The 17,553-nt window shown below is 39.9% G+C and overlaps 1 protein-coding gene across 2 annotated transcripts in view; it reads right to left on the bottom strand.

The window, feature by feature from the left end:
- Positions 1 to 3,686, bottom strand: part of tgfbr1b (transforming growth factor, beta receptor 1 b) — a 34,091-nt gene extending 30,405 nt beyond the window's left edge. For both annotated transcript variants that reach the window (XM_028025884.1, XM_028025885.1), the window contains exon 1: positions 3,567 to 3,686. In XM_028025884.1, the coding sequence (XP_027881685.1) occupies positions 3,567 to 3,630 (64 nt within the window). In that variant the 5' untranslated portion in view covers positions 3,631 to 3,686. The remainder of the gene's footprint in view (positions 1 to 3,566) is intronic.
- Between the last annotated feature and the right edge of the window lie 13,867 nt (positions 3,687 to 17,553).

Genomic DNA, 17,553 nt, shown 5'->3' with positions numbered 1-17,553 from the left:
ACGAGTGGCAAACAGTAGCAGAAATTCACTCGGGGTAAACACGAGAAAAGTGAACAAAAGTTAACATTCTTCAACAGATGTGCCCAGGTAAGCGCATCTACATGCAAAAGCTCAAGGACAAGAAACTGTCACCTCTCCACACAAGTTCCATAGCAGATGAGTGGAGAGGGAGTGGCACTGGTCTCGTGTGCCGAGTCCATAAGGATGAGTGAACTCTGGCATCAGTTACCTGCCAGGCTCATGGTCCAGTACAGAGTGCAGCATTAAGCCCGGTCAGGAGGAGCGAGTCAGAGAAACGCTGGTTTAAAAGCCGAACGTGACAGTCTGAATGAACCTGTGTCGTAAAACTGTAGCAACTGAACACGGCAACACAACAAACATGTATCTGTACCTAAACTGTAATCATCCAATGGATGTTTACCAGCTTGGTGAACAAAACTTCAAACAATGGGCTTTCACCATCTTACTGACAGTCCACAATCACTGAGGTGTTTAATCAACAACTAAATACAAACAATGAAACAGTGTGCACCAAGACAAGTTGCTTAATCCCTGAACAGATGATGCCCTTTAATCTAATTAATAAACCAGATTTTCAAAGGATCCTGCAAACATTTGACACCCAGCACACAGTAAGTTTGCACTTTTTTCCCATTTAAAGTCCTACCTGGCAGTTTAGCCAGTATATTTTATAGGGTAAGTTTGTTTACAGAGACTTCATAATCTATTTTATTTATTTATAGTCTGCTTATGTATTTTGAATATTTAAAATATCTTCCAAGTTCCAGTGTTAAATGTTCTGTAGAAATTAGTTTATTGATCTTTTAGAGAGCGTGCTTGTATTTAGGGCTGTTGCAATTCCTCGAATGATTCGAGTACCTCGATTATTAAAATTCCTCGAGGAAAATTTATCTGCCTCAACGCTTCATTAAATTATGTTTTATTATTTAGCATAAAATGTTCCGGTTTTTAATATGGACACAAGAGCTATAAATGGCTGGGCAAAGTGAGAGTTCATTTATTAAATTGACTGAAGATGAATACATAAACTAAAAGCTGGAGCATTGACATTTTTTATAAGCGTATTTGTAGGCCTGCCTCATGATTATTAAATTGAATATAATTTCAGATTTCTGTATAAATTTTCTTCAGGTTAACTAAGAAAGTGAGCTATTATTGTTAATTTTCTAAACTACAGAAAAGTGATTGTTAGGGATGCTCAAATATGAAAAATTAGACTGATGTTGATAGTAACACTGCTGTTATGCTAGATTTACCGATATTTTATTTCATCAAAAAAAATTTATCCGATTACTCGATTAATTATTCTTTCGATTAATCGTCTGGTCCAGGACAGCAGCTCAGCAGTGAGCTGACTGTGCAGAGGAATGAAGTAATGACATGGTGCAAACAGAGGAAGTCAGCCAGACGTGAGTCATTCTCTGGACATCTACAGGAGCAGTTCCTCTCTGGTAGCTCTAGAAGCAGTCTGTGTTAGCATGAGGAGAATCCCATGTAGCCCACCGATGCTGTGTGTGTGTGTGTGAGTGCTGGTGCTGCTGCAGGGTGTGGTGCTGAGCAGAACGTGACGGTGGGGCCAGCAGAGATCTGATGCTTCAAATAAGGGCAGCATCTCCTGGCTCTGTCCTCATCAGAGACAGCACACTGGGCTCTAGTCAGGTGGAGATGGCTGAGCTCCATGCTGCCACGCACCAACCTGCCGTGACAGTCCTGATGCTGGACAAAGACGAGGAATTCCTTCCCTCCCTCCCTAAATTGAACCAACAATTTGGTTCATTGAAGAGCCAGCCAGCAGCTGCTTTGACTGAGATTGTTCTGCTTGCTGATGGAAAACCTCCCTCCTCCATTCATGCTGACGCTTCCTCGCCCGCCCCGTCTCTTTTTCTCTCTACACAAAGGAAACATGTTAGTCTCCAAATTAGTTAGAGAAAATTTATACTGTCTCTTAGTATACATGTTCATGTGAGGCACGTTGGGTCTGGAGAAGGGAAAACTCCTCAGCATCGTGTAAACCACCCACTGGAATGTGACCAGATTGAGATGCAGACACTTATTTTATCTCCAAGGAAATTAAATGTTGCTCATCTATAACCCAGATAACGCCAGACCCTTCACAGTCTCCATACTCTTCCAGCTAAATTAGAGCAAACCAGGCTCTGCTCTCCATTGTCCACAGAGATCCACGCTTACAGAAATGTGTGTGTTCACTGGGATTACCAACAGGTTCTACTGGGAGGAGATCACTGGTTGGGATCCTACGATCAATACTTACAGTGAAATTAAACCAACATATCTCCAGAGTGCTGATGTAAACATTTGACAGGCAGATCTTGGCCTGTTTCATTGTTTTTTTAGGACACAACAACTGTTTATTCTGGTTTAGATTAAAACCTAGTATATTCTGCAAACAAAAACATGATCTGTGAAACATTACTCTATCCTGTAAAAACATAAAAGGCCTATTTCAAATAGTCTTATGCATTTAACCTAAAGATGCAGGGTCACATATAAGAACCTTCATGAAAACAGTAACATGCTTAAACATTGTTTATCAACCAAGTCAAAACAGTTTTTATCTGCTTAGTACCAAATTACACCAATGTGAAAAAAGTTCCGTATTATTTCATTTTAACAAGCACTATTACCGGTATTTATTAACATTTTAAGTTTGTTAATGGGTTTTATCAATACATTCTGTAATAGCCGGTCCTTTGAGAACATTAAATACCTTGATATGGCTCAAAATGAAGATGAGTTGGAAGCACCTGCTTTAGTCCAATCAGAAGCTAACTTCAACTCAGTGGTTAATAAGCTCAGAGCCGAACTGAACAAGGAAACCTGCTGAAAATCAGCCCTCTGGTGGGTATTAAACAGTAACAACTGGTTCATGTGTAAACAGTAATAATTATTTAATAGCTCGTTGGATATCAAAGAGCACTCAAAGCTTTCTGCAATCTCCACAACAACGCGGCAGGGTGAAATGAAGAGATGTGAAATGAGTAACTGCGGTAAGTTAGAAACAATCGCTTCGCACTGAATTATACACACACACGCAGGTATTCATGTCTCGAGAGCAATATCTGGAGCTGAAATGTCTACCCGAAGCAACGATCCGACCACAAAGTCAATAAGCAACTTCTACCTCACAGAATCAAACATCACATGAGAAATCCAGACAACTTTGTGTTAGCTAAACTGCCGACAACTCCCCTGAACAACAGCGGACCCGAACGCTCTTTGTGGGCGAACTGAGTCCAGACACCGGCCAGTTTAGCCACAGCGCGAACAGCAACACGGCTTTTAACTCCGGGTTTGATTAAAGCTCCCTGCTTGTCCCCCCCCCAATCAGCCAGACAATAAACATTCCTGAGACAGGCGGCAGCGGGCTGGCCACAGACCCTGCGCCATCTTAGTTGCATACACTCCACGTTTTACGGGCTTCTTCAACAAAGAGCTTTACTAGCGAAGCTCTCCGGGCAGAGAGCGAAACCCACAAGTACACTTCAAAGCGGAACGAACAGCTCCAAAATCTCCATGACTCTTACCGTCAATATCATGTAACCTTGTCCAGGACAGAAGGACCATCAGAAAGCATGCTATTGCATCCATCGTGGCTACAGACCAGACTGGCACCCGTCTGCTAACTTCACTAAGCTCAGAGGATGGTTAGCGCCTATTGGCTGACAGAGCATCTAGTCCCGCCTTCACAGCGCCTGTTCCAGTGAAGGCATAGGCTGATTGGTTGAGGGACTAATACCCCGTCCCATTGAATTAGAAGCGTACCACCCCTGTAAACAAACACTTGCAGTTCACTGTAATGGCAACATTTTAATCCAAAAATGTGAGTTATATGACTCATTTCAAAATCCATCCATAAAGTGTCAATTCATAGTAAATTATATTCTGAGTAACTTTACAAGACAAACAGCTCTAATACATTGTTTGTCTTATTACTCAAAAATGCTACAGTAATAACTGTGTGTGGGATGAGAGGAGGTTGTGTGGGCGTGTGTGTAATCTAAAAGAAACGTTTCAAAAACCTAAAATCAAAAGGAACGTTTTGGGATAAAATCTTTATAATTTATTTCCACACAATCAATGTTGAAACTGAAAACATCCAGACTTGTCCTGAGGACACAGGATTGTCACACACGTATTTTCAAGCCAGGAAAAGAGAACTATGTCAGTGTCTCTACAAGTCAACACATAAATAACTGACACAGTCACTGGCTGCCACAGCATTTGCTTGAGAAAATATTTACAAGGACAACCCTATTTTTACTAACACAAAATCTTACCAATTTCTGTACATTTAAATAGATCAATTGACAACTATTATATCACTAATTTAGCAACCTCCCAGATCAATCAGGTATTCTGGTTCTGTATCTCTATTTCCCCAGAACCAAATATAGAAAGCAGCATCCATTCAGTTTTTATGCTCCCCTAATCTAGAAATTCTTTTAAAAAAAAAACATCAGAAATGCTTTAAATCAAGAATAAATTAGCATTTGTTCAGAGCTCCTTCCAATAAATAACTGGAACATCAAAAGGTCTGTTCTTTTAACCTTTCATTTATTTCCCTGGCTTTGTTACTTGTAATGTTTTAGCTTGCTTATTGTTTTATTTTCCTTTTAATCATGTGAAGCACATTGAATTGACTTGTTCCTGAAAATGTGCTATAGGACTAAGATTGCTTTTCCTTGACCTCCTAATAGAAAAAACTATATCTGAATATTATTTAAAATTGATTTCCGAATCTTTTAATGATAAAAAAAAAAAAATTGGGAAACACCTCAAATCATTGGAGATACAGATGTGACTGATAGCCATTCTAATAAACATTTTCTTTTTGTTTAAAAAATCCCATGAAAATCACATGTGATCACATAATCCACAAAAAAAATCACGTGATTCCCATTTCCCACATGTGGGTCATATTTTCCACATGTGGTGAAGTATTTTGTTCATGTGTTCAATGTTCCTTGCATCTTGTGATCACATAATTTTTTTCACATGTCAATATCATTAAATTGCCTGTCATACCCACATTTCTCAATATTTTTAAGTACTTGAATGTATTATAGTTATACATTTAAGATATATTTAATGAATGTACAACATATATATTCACATTTAATATTTTGAAATGTTATATGTCAACAATGGAATACATCTGATAAGTAAACACTCATGTCACGAAGTGGTGCGGTGAGGGTGAGGCAGATGCTGTAGACCCAGGTAAGATGAATAGTTGAATTTAATAAAGAAAAACACAGTCCAAACAACAGGCAGCACGCACATTAGACGCATTGACAAGGACCCGACCAGGAACAAGGAACACAGGTGGAGTTAAATACACAGCGGGTAATCACAGAACGAGACACACCTGGGAACAATCAAGGGGAAGACAGGACAACACGGAGACTGGGGACACAGAAAACTCTAAATAAATACACAGAAAACAGAGAACATGACAACTCACACCCATCTGTAATGTAATTCAATTTTTATTTTTTTAACATTGAAATATTTTTTTTTGTTTATTAAAAATTGAACAATGCATATTAAGACCTTACAAAAAATCTTTAGCATTAGCACAAGCAGATCCGCGGATGCCGTTACTCTCTTGTTCTCCAACGCCAACTTGTTGTGCGGGGCAGAGGTACCGTGTCATTTCGCAAGTATTTTTTTATAAATCCTGCTTCTCTTTCTTGAAGACTCCATTTGATTTTTTTCGGTTCTCCCATAAGATATCAAAACAGTTAAATCAAGTGAAAATGTGTTTGTTGTGAGTTTTGCTGTTAACCAATGTAATAGGGTCAGTACCGCTTCCAATGGTATTTAGCTTATACTTATCTGCATACAATTAATCTGTGATTGGATGAGCTGAAATGCCCATCCAATCATGTTTCATTTTACTGACGTCTCGAATTCCTCATTACATATATGTAAATCTCGCGCAAGTTTATGTAATAGTGATGGGATTTTCGGCTCCTTTTCGAGATGCGGCTCTAATGGCTCTTCTTACTGTGGAGAGCCGGCTCTTTCGGCTCTCAAACGGCTCCCCATATATATTTTTGACATTATTAATTAATTAATAGCTTAAACCTAATTTTGTAATATTTTGTTTCATTATTGACATTGTTAAGCACTTATGATGAGTAAAAATGCCGCATAACAATGCTATAGCAATACCGATGCGTGTGATGTCCGCATGTGCAGGTTGTTTGTCGAGCCTGCACGATAGGAAATGCTGACTTTGCACAGTCTGCACTCTGCCCTGGAGCTTGATGTAGCATTAAAATGAGTCCAAATCTTGCTCCGTTTTCTGTCACTCATTTATTTTCACCTATTCAGTTCTCACACTGACTCCCCTTCTTTCTGTCGTGCTTCTTGACCGCTGAGTGAGTGTCTGTACATAAACACCTGCCAACGAACGCTATACAGCTTGGCCAATTGCCTGCCGTTTCCACAAAAAAAGTGGAGATAAACTTTTTTTTCAGTGTTTTCCCGCCACATTATTAATTGAAACTATGTGTGATTGGTCAGATATGTGGAGCACAGGCTTGACATGAGGGCAGTGGACCGACCGAGGGAAAAAAACTCTCCGCTCTAGCACTGGCAGAAGAGCAAAACGTGCAAGGAGAGGGAGAAGGAGGGGAGAGACAGCGAGGCACCGCGGGACAAAAAAAAAACGATGTGGGGAAAAACTATCGGCTCTGGCACTTGCAGAGCACAAGCACAACGACAGGGAGGCGGAGAGACAGCGATGTACTGTAGAAAAAAACCCGGCTCCCAAATAGGATCCTGAAACGGCTCCCATTGTGGAGCCGGTTCCAATCGTTCAATTCAAAGAGCCGGCTCTTAGAGCCGGATCGTTCGCGACCGACACATCACTATTACGTAGAAAAGAAATCGTACCTGAGGCTGCAAGCTTTTTTGTGGTAGCAGAACTAAAAAGAAAATATGTATGTTTTAATCAGGTGGGTTAAAGAAAATAAGGTCAGTGTGGGCAGTGACACATTTGTGGAAAACAAAAAAATGCTTTTTGACCCGAAGAGGATCGGCTGGGTGGAACATGGGGTCATTGGGAAGAAACCACCTAAGGATGGTTGGAAAGCCTTTCCGGCTCAGATTCTCAAAGTAAATGGTAAGAACATATTTTTAGTAATGTGTCCTTTTTCTCACTAAACACAAATGAATGAAATATATCACTTTTCTTGATTCTTATTCAATACTTGTACTGTTCTTTTGCTTTTATGTATACATATAACAGAAAGTCTCCAGGTCATTCGGGACGCTGAGAAACGCTGGATAGAAAACAAAAAAATCCGTCCACAAAATTCAAAGGTATGTATATATATATATATATATATATATATATATATATATATATATATATATATATATATATATATATATGTGTGTGTGTGTGTGTGTGTTTTATGTTCGAAGATCATTGTTAACAGACTGAATGGTTTGTTCTCTCAGCTCTTAGTAGAGACGACTTAATGCTAGCTTAGCTGAAACAGGTGCTCGCGCTGCTGTTGAGCGACCGTTAACTCAGCAACAGCGCGAGCTCGGTTTTTTTTCTCTAAAGGGAGCGGGCGGGGGGAGCCCCACCCCACCCATCCTTACTCTTCGATCGAAGTTGAAATCTGCCTGACTTCACAAATGAAATAAACCAAGCAAAGCGCACTTCTGAGCTGCTTGTGTGTTCACTGAAAAAACTGTGATCAGGGTTAATTAATATTTACTAAATAAATAAGAGCAAACTATACATAATAAAAAAGACTGTGTGCAGTTTGGAATCTCACTGAGCTGAATTAACCAAATTTGAATATTTTTTAATTGCATTTTACTCTGTTTTTATTTAAATAAAATCAGCAGAAAAACAATAAGTAGAATTTATTTATTTTCATTGGTAAAGTCAAAAGTGCAGAAAATTGATAAATTTTACTTATTGAGAGGCCTTGATTTTTCCCGCCCAAGGCATTTTCATCACAGGAACATCGAATCTGCTTGGCATTTCATGGACTACCGTTTGCTTAAAGGTAAGGCATGTTTTAATTGTTCTTAGTTAAACAATTCAAGTGTCTGTAGCAGTTAAACATTGTCTTAAGTTACTGCAAATTACCAAACATGGCAACTTTACTGTACAGCAAGTCAATTAAGTTATTTGAAGTCAGTCTACAGTCGTCTTTGATTTGACTAAATGCATTGCAATGATTGAAAAAGTAGTCTCAATGTCACAATTTAATGTGACTAACGTAATACCGTTATATAGTGGCCGTAGAATACAAGCTACTCTTTTATTTAATTTAGTTTTTTGGCCTCAGCCCAAGCTCACCCTCCCCCACCTTAACAAGCTAGCTAGCATGTTTGGGCACCATAATGGAGGAACAGACGTTGTTTTCAACGGTGAGGAGGCTAATCGTTTAAAGTTACTGCATTTAGTTTTTACAATTAAAATGTACTCAAGTAACATTTTTACTCAAGTAGCATGTTAAAAGCAGATTTCTAATCAGTTTTTATAACGTTACACATTTCGGAAGAAAAATCAGCCGTTTTGCATAGTTACATTTTGAGACAAAGTGCGCTGTTTCTTCTTTCTTCTTTTAATTTGGCGTTATTTTCATCGAAAGTCTGTTATTGTGTTTTGAGCACAATGGCTGCTGTTTTGCTAAACCCAAGTTCACCGGCTCTCACTGAGGCAATCCATTAACGTTATGTTAGTTACATTCAGATGGCACAAACGGCTTCCTCGTTTTTTCCTATTTTCTCGGAAAAACGTTATGCTTTCAAACTGTGGTTGCAGCTCACACTGACAGATAAACAGTTACAGTGAGATGCTGAATGTTGGGTTGAAATCAGTACGTAGAGCTTCGTACTGACTCTGATCTGCCACAGAGAGAGTGAGAGAAATGTTTCGTTAGTCCGTTTTGGGCATCTTTGATTTTAATATTTATTGTTTTGCATTTGTTGATGTGCATATTACCTTAAAATCTGTTTCATATTTTTGTCTAACATTTTAAAACGATAGTTCATTTTTTGAAGTGGGATTGGATTCATCCATAGTTGGTATATTATAGAGCTGGATGATTTTGAAAAAACACTTAATTGTGATGATCTTTTCAGTGACATTACAGTTGCGACATGATTTGCAATTTCTGAGGGAAATATAATTTTGTATAATTGTTTTCTTATTTTCATTGAAAAAATTAAGATGATTATGGTGCGATTCTTGCAGGGATGTGTAACGGATGTTTGTTTTTTTAAGCCAATCACCCAGTATAGAGGACATCAAAGCCAGATGGCCCGCTCTATTTGGAACATCTCACGTGAGTTATAAGTGCATGCTAATCAGAAATATTCCTAGTCAATGTGAAGGATTGCATTTGTGATTCTGCATTTAGCTATTTGATACAAAATGTGTTACGTTACTGTCATCTATTTTATAGATCAAATTTGATCCATCTTCTTGCTTTTGAAAAATGTCGTAAGAACAGTATGTATGCTTGTAATATTTGAGGCTTTAAAACTGGTTTCATGATTTGTCTTTCAGATCCAGGATGAGTTTCACAGAATCACAATGGTGCATCTTGAATCAAAGTTCATGTCCAAACTGGATGAATATACTCCTCTACTTCTGAACCTCTTCCACTCCAAGGGCGGAAACATGGGGTTGAGATTGCAGGCTGTCCTACTCAAGGTATCCTTCATTGAGCATTATGGTTGCTAATATTTTATTCTCAAAATTTTGTGTTTAAACTTCTGGAATATCATTACTTAAATTTACTGGAGGTTAGCCTGTGATTCTCTTTATAAATGGAATATGAAGTAATCGCATGAGAATTTGTTTCAGTAGTGTTTTATTACACTGGTCCCCAAGGCAGCACAGGAAGGATCCTTGAGCTTATTAACAGTAATATAAACCACCTGCTGTTTATTTTTTTCGTTTCAGACTCCAAGCAATCCTGACATCAACATGACCAGAGATGTTATCATTCGATGTTTGATGCTGTACCTTGGGGAATCTACAGATCAACTCTTAAAAGAGTACGATGTAAGTTGAAGTAGATGTTAAAATATAAAGTAGGTGATTTCTCTCATCTCTTCTACTTGGTATTCGTTGGAAAGTCAAATCACAAAATAGTCATAACTGTATTTCTCCCAGTAGTTCTTGGCAAGCTATATCATTGTCCTCTGTTAAGTGTGTTTAAATTTTTATTTTCCATTAAGGAATTTTTAAGTGCTAGTGCAGAATGCTATCTCAATTTGATTTCACCAACTGGCATAATTTAAAACTTGTCAGTAATTTATGTAATTTTTTTCCTAAGAATGCTTTACCTAGCCATAACTTGATTTTTTTTAAGTCTTTGCAATTTGTCCCTAAAAGCGAGCTAAGAAATGATGGACATGACGCTGCTTTGTGAATACAAAGACATTTTTACAGAAAGACTGAGGCAATGCAGAATAAGATATTCATCAAGACAGTGCCAGGAAGAAATAATAGTGTAATGGATTGATTTAATTTCAGAAACTTCATTTAGAAATATTTGTAACTGTTCAGCTCATCATTGTATAATTGATTATATTATAATAATATAATATATTATTATGATTGATTTATATTTGGGTTTTTTTTCATTTTTAAATTATGTGCGTTTTTTTTAGTGTTATCTCAGATTTGTCTAAAACACTGACATAAATAGAGTGCATTACAAGCAACGTCTGACAAACTCCAGATTTTCTTGTCCAAACAGTTGTAAGCAATTTGGGAAATGGAACCTTCTCCTTTGGCTGTATTGTCTGATATGCACAATGTTCTTGCTATTACAGGATGCTGATGAAGACAGTGTGTCACAGGACCTTGCTGTTCAAAGCCTTGGAGTATAATGAAGCACGAGTCGGACATTTAGAAATTCACCGCGTTAACCCAGTGCGGCCCTCTACAATACCGCTAGTTTGCCGCACATTTATCGTCAACAGAAAGACAATCGAATGAGCGGATCATTGGAAAGGCAAGTCTGGATTCTTCGCTTCTGCTTGGAACAGTTTGGAAGCGGTAATGGAGCACGCAGCACTGCGTCATCAGTTAATTGAATGAGATTCCTTCACTGCAGCTCAATCAAGTTCCCTGGAACTGAGGTATGGACAAATACACTGAATCGCTTTGTCTGAAGAGGAGTTGTTAAAACCAAACAACGGGAAATGGAGTCAGCTGGATCTAAATCGAGTTCCGTTGTAAGCGGTAAAGATGAAAAAAGACAACCAAAATTAACTGTCAAAGCATTACAAAATAAAATTGAGAAGCTTCAAAAGGATCTCAAAACAAAGGTTCATAAAATTAAAGGAGAAATAAACATTATTAAAGAGCTTATGAAAAATGAAGAAAATCTTGAGTGTTCAGTCTCACTGTGATGATTTAAAACTAATGCTTGAAAATGCAAAACAGCTGTATGAGTCTGTTATTCCACTGTTTCCTGCTGAAGAACAAGAAAGACAAAACACTTGGTTTTCAAGCTTGTGTAAATATAATTCTGAATTTATACAAGAAGTTGAAAAATGGCTTTCAGGTGCAGAACAACTCAACAATGCAGCTCAAATGGGTGAAGAAGCTGAATTAAATCAGGCTCAATTGTCCAGTGTTGATCTCTGCGTGAATAAAGAGCATTTAGAGTGTGATGAAAATGCTGATGTTGAGGATGATGTAAAGCCAAGTGACAGTGTTTCTAATGTTGACAGCAGAAGGTCTAGAGGAAGTCGTTCATCAAGAATTAAGTCCTCTGTGTCTTCTACATTTTCAGCTCGTGTTAAAGCAGAAGCAGATATGGCTGCATTAAAGGCACGACACAAACTGTTGAAACAAAAACATGCTTTAGAGGAGCAGGAGGAACAGCTAAGGAAAAAGAAAGAAGAACTGGATTTGGAGATTGAACTTGCAGCCTCAATGGCTAAAGTTAAGGTGTTTCAGGGCTCTGTCTGTTCTCAAGTAACTAGTGCTGCACAGATTAGATCTGATGGCATGAATTCATATTTTGAGCATGAAAATAAAAGATCTCAAATGTTGAATGTGGATGCAGATACATTTGTACATACAGCAGCTGGAACTGACTGTCATGTGTTACATCCCCAAGGCAGTCTAGGGGTTTTGGAGGGGGGGGGGGCTGTAACAATAGATAAGCCAGGAAAAATTAAGAGACAAAAACCAGGAGGGTAAAATTAAAGGGTTTATTCTGGGGGATCCAGAGAAAACTCAAAGATGAAAATGAAAACCTACAAGAAAAGAAAAGGAAGAATAACAATGAAAACCAGGGTTTCTAGTAGACCAAAATCCTCATTTGCAGCACCACAAAGCTGCAGCACACATGCTGCCCAATTGGCCAAGAGGCCCCGAAAGTCAGTTTCCCAGCTAGTTTTATACTCTGCTCATCAAGAGACAGAGTGAAACCAGCTGGGCCTGCTTAACCCGCCGGAGCTCAGCAGCAACCCGAACTGGGAGGAATCCCACATGCAGCCACCACTGCATGTAACACCCCCTCCCATAAAATCCAAGCCCTGGGAAGAAAGAAAACAAATAAAAATTATACCAAATAGCTCACCAGCCTCTATAACTAAGATCAACCATACACACGGGATAAGGCATCTGCCACCACATTCTCCGAACCCTTCTTGTGCTTAATTATGAGGTTAAATCGCTGTACCATCAATGACCAGCGCATCAACCTTTGGTTGTGGTTGTACATCTGTGACAAGAACACAATGGGGTTATGATCAGTAAACACGGTCACTGGAGAAGAAGAACCAACATACACCTCAAAGTGTTGTAAGGCCAACAGCATTCCAAGAGTTTCCTTTTCAATGGTGGAATAATTCATCTGGTGAGTTTTGAACTTAGCAGAAAAGTAACTTACAGGATGGCACACCCCATCCTCACCGTCTTGAAGTAGAACAGCACCAGCACCTTTAGCACACGCATCCACTTCCAGCTTGAATGGCTTAGTGACATTAGGAGCAGCCAGGACTGGAGCACTGCAGAGAAGAGATTTAGCTGCAAGGAAAGCCTCTTCACACTCACTGGTCCACACAAAAGGGACTGCAGGGCTACACAAAGCTGTAAGGGGAGTAACCACAATAGAAAAGTTCTTCCAGAAACATCGATAATAGCCAACCATTCCTAGAAAACGTTTCAAATCACGCCTTGTTAACGGGACAGGATATGCCAGTATCGCATCCACCTTAGCCTCCACTGGACGCACCTGCCCAAGGCCAACTTTCTTGCCAAGGTAGGTAACCATGGCCTTTCCAAATTCACATTTTGCAAGGTTAAGCGTTAGAGATGCTCCACGTAACCTTTGAAACACAGTTTTCAAAATGGAAACATGCTCATCCCAGTCATTGGAAAAGATGACCACATCATCAAGGTATACTTTGCAGTGGGGAACATCTCCCAATACCATCTGCATAAGACGTTGGAAGGTGGCAGGAGCATTTCTCATTCCAAAAGCCATGACAGTATACTGGAGGAAGTGGTCAGGAGTCACAAAGGCAGAGATATCAGAGGCTCTCAGGGTTAAAGGAACTTGCCAATATCTCTTTAACAGATCCAACTTGGTGATAAATGCCGCGGGACCAACACTGTCAATACAGTCTTCCATGCGAGGGAGAGGAAAAGAGTCAGGCACTGTAACCACATTCACATTACGGAAATCAGTACAAAATCGTAGAGTACCATCAGCTTTCGCAGTTAACAAACATGGGGAACTCCATGGACTGTGGCTGGACTTTGCCAGTCCATTCTCCAGCAAAGAAACTTCTTTTTTCATCTGTTCCCGTTTCTCTAGGGAGCAGCGATAAGCATGTTGCTTCACTGGAACTGCAGCACCCACATCAATATCATGTTCGATCACACAAGTTCTAGATGGAACATCACCAAACAGAGAGGGGAAACCTTGAAGCAGGGCACATATGTCATCCTGCTGAGCGGGAGCCAGGTACAACAGCTGAGCTTTAATATCAGCCAGAACCTCAGAGTTCCCCAACCTTCCTGAGTGGGGAACTCTGGGCTTCATCATTTCAGTGATGCAAGCGAGAATGGATATGGAACAGTGAGCTACCTGTTGCAGTGTAATGCTGATGGACAAGTGCATTGTGCATTTGTAATGGGTAAAGCCCGTGTAGCTCCACTGAAACCCATCACCATCCCTCGCATGGAGTTGACTGCTGCAGTGGTTGCAAGCCGTATGGATAAGCTGTTGAAGGAGTTAAGAATGGAACTACAAAACTCAGTATTTTGGACTGATAGTACTTCAGTTTTGAAGTACATCAAGAATGAAAGATTGAGGTTTAAGACTTTTGTGACAAATCGAGTTGGAGAGATACTCAATTTGTCAAACCCCTTACAGTGGAGGTACACTGCTACCAGTATTAATCCAGCAGATTTGGCAACCAGAGGAACAAGTGTGGAGTCTCTTTTGAAGGCTAATACCTGGGTGTCTGGACCAAAGTTTCTTCATGACCCTGAATGGAAATGGCCTGTAAATCCTGAGGACATTAGTCATTTTGCTCTGGAGGATCTAGAAGATCCAGAGGTCAAGACATTCGTTTCTGTTAATGCGACATGCACTAATGAACAAGTGGATCCAATTATGGACTTCATTCATTCATTTTCCTCTTGGGACAAACTGAAAACAATGGTTGGGTGGCTACTCAGGTTTAAACAATTGCTGTCCAAACTGGCTCAGAAGAGAGCACAACTGAAGTTGGACCTTGCAAACTCCAAACTTGATGATGTTAAATTTCAAGAAAGATTGAAGAAAGAAATTAATGTGTTCAAGAAAAAGGTTGCATTGGGAGCCTTATCAGTGGAGGAGTTTGGAAAAGCTGAGAGTGCCATCATCTGCTATTGTCAAAAAAAGCGATATCCAGAGGAAATAACAAGTTTACAGAAACGTAAAGGTGTGAAGAAAACAAGCCAGCTCTATAAGCTTGATCCTATTCTTGAAAGTGGTGTACTAAGAGTTGGCGGAAGGCTAAGCAAAGCAGCTATGCCTGCTGAAGCTAAATACCCAGTTATATTGGCTAAAGACCTTCACATCTCCGAAATTTTACTGCGCCATATACATCGTCAGACAGGCCATGGTGGACGTAATCATATGCTGGCGGAACTGCGTCAAAAGTATTGGATCCCAGGTGCCAGCGTTGCAATCAGAAAGACTCTATCAAAATGCATGACTTGTTGACGACTCCATGCTGCACCAGGAAGTTAAAGGATGGCAGACCTTCCACAGGAGCGAGTGTATCCAGACAAACGCCCATTTACTTGTGTGGGTGTGGATTGTTTTGGTCCCTTTGAAATTAAGCATGGAAGGAGCCTGTTGAAACGATATGGAGTCATCTTTACCTGCATGGCAATAAGAGCAGTTCACCTTGAGATGTTGTCATCACTGGATACTGATTCCTTCATCAATGGTCTCCGAAGATTTATTGCTAGACGTGGTCAAGTGCTGGAGCTGCGTTCTGACAATGGAACCAACTTTATAGGAGCTGAACGCAAGTTAAGAAAAGAAATTGAAAGATGGAATCAAGCTCTAATCAATAACACTCTCCTTCAGAAAGGAATAAAATGGTCTTTCAATCCTCCTACTGGCTCACACCATGGAGGTGCATGGGAAAGTCTTATTAAATCTGTTTGGAAAGTGATAAATTCTGTTTTGAGAACACAGAGTCTTGATGAGGAAAGTCTTCGGACAGTTTTCTGCGAAGTTGAGGCTATCATCAATAGTCGACCTATAACCAAAGCCTCTACTGATGCCCACTACCTGGAAGCACTAACTCCAAATCATCTTCTTCTCTTAAAGACCATGCCTTCATTGCCACCATGAGTGTTTTCCAAGAATGATGTCTACGCTCGGCGAAGATGGAGACAGGTGCAATATATGGCGGATCTCTTCTGGAAGTGTTGGTTAAAGGAATACTTGCCTCAACTACAAGAGCAGCAGAAGTGGCAAAGAACAAGACGGAACCTTCTTCCAGGAGATGTCGTCCTCATCGTGGATGACTCTGCTCCACGCAACTCTTGGTTAATGGGTAAAGTTGTGGACATTGTTCCTGATAAAGGAGGACTTCTGCGGTCAGTTCGCATCAAGACAAAGACGAACTATCTGGAAAGACCCATTACCAAGTTGTGCTTGCTTCAGGAGGCGGAGACGCCTTGAACATTTCATGACCTTTTCTCTCTGTTCTAATCACCAGTGACTTCCTTTTCTCTAGTTGATTGCTTAGTCTAAAAGATAGATTAAAATAAATTTGATACTGAGCAAATTTATGACTATTTGTTTCTTAGGCTTGTCTCTTACAGTGTTAACATTTCAGATAATTATCTTTGTAATAATTAGGGGCTGGAATGTAAGAGCCTTATGGTTGAAATGAGCAATTACTGATGTGGCAGGAGCACACGGCTTGGATACTTGGGTGGTGGGTGTGTCGAGGTGGGCGTGACTGTCACTAAGGTATGAATGGGAGCCATACCGGCGCGCTGATTTTGTATGAATGAGGAAGCGGGTGCGCCGTTGGTGGTCATAATTTCTGTTGACCGTGCTGTAATGTCGTTTATTGTTAGCCACATTGTATGGTTTAGCCTGGTCAGTATGTCTCAGTCCTTGTAAAGTCTGAAGTATGGCTGTCAAAGTGGAATAAATTGATGATTGCAACAACTGAAGCGACTTGGAGTATAATGAAGCATGAGTCGGACAGTTAGAAATTCACCGCGTTAACCCAGTGCGGCCCTCTACAATACCGCTAGTTTGCCGCACATTTAACATGTATAAACATTTGTGATTTTTTTTAAATCACATGTGAATCACATGTGGAAATGTGTGAATCACATGTGATTTTACCACGAAACGTTCCAAAATCACACGTATACATGTGCTTTCACATGTGATTCACATCATTCACATGTAAAAATTTGTATGAACCACATGTGTGGTTTTCATGTGATCACATGTGATTTTCACATGTCATGTCATTTCATGGGATTTTTTTGTAAGGGCACCTCAACCTGAATTCTAGAATCTCGGACTGCATTCCTGGAAAAGAACGTCTTACCAGTAGTGAACCCATGGTTTGGGAAACTTTACTGCATGAGCAACAGGAGAGTTCACTCCTGCAGTCTATTTTACGGTTTTGGAGAAAGAATGAAAGAAAAACCAAAAGCTGACATAGAACTGCACCCTGCAGCATGACAATTACCCAAAACAAACAATAAAATCCAAGAACTGGTGAGTATTAAGTCATGGAAGATGGGGAAAGTCAAAGCTTAGATCTTGATGACCCTAGGGCAGTGCTTCTCAATTCCAGTCCTCAGGCCCCCCTGCTCTGCATGTTTTAGATGTGCCTCTATTCCAGAACAGCTGATTCAAATGATTGCATGACCATCAAGTGCTGCAGAAACCTGTTGATCACCCATAGATTCAATTCAGGTGTGTAACAGAAGGGAAACACCTAAAACATGCAGGGCAGGGG

The sequence above is a fragment of the Xiphophorus couchianus genome, chromosome 8 (assembly GCF_001444195.1).
Source record: "Xiphophorus couchianus chromosome 8, X_couchianus-1.0, whole genome shotgun sequence".
Classification (NCBI taxonomy): Eukaryota; Metazoa; Chordata; class Actinopteri; order Cyprinodontiformes; family Poeciliidae; genus Xiphophorus; species Xiphophorus couchianus.
The sequence above is the reverse complement of the archived record's forward strand: the minus strand, read 5'-3'. Positions and strand labels throughout refer to the sequence as shown.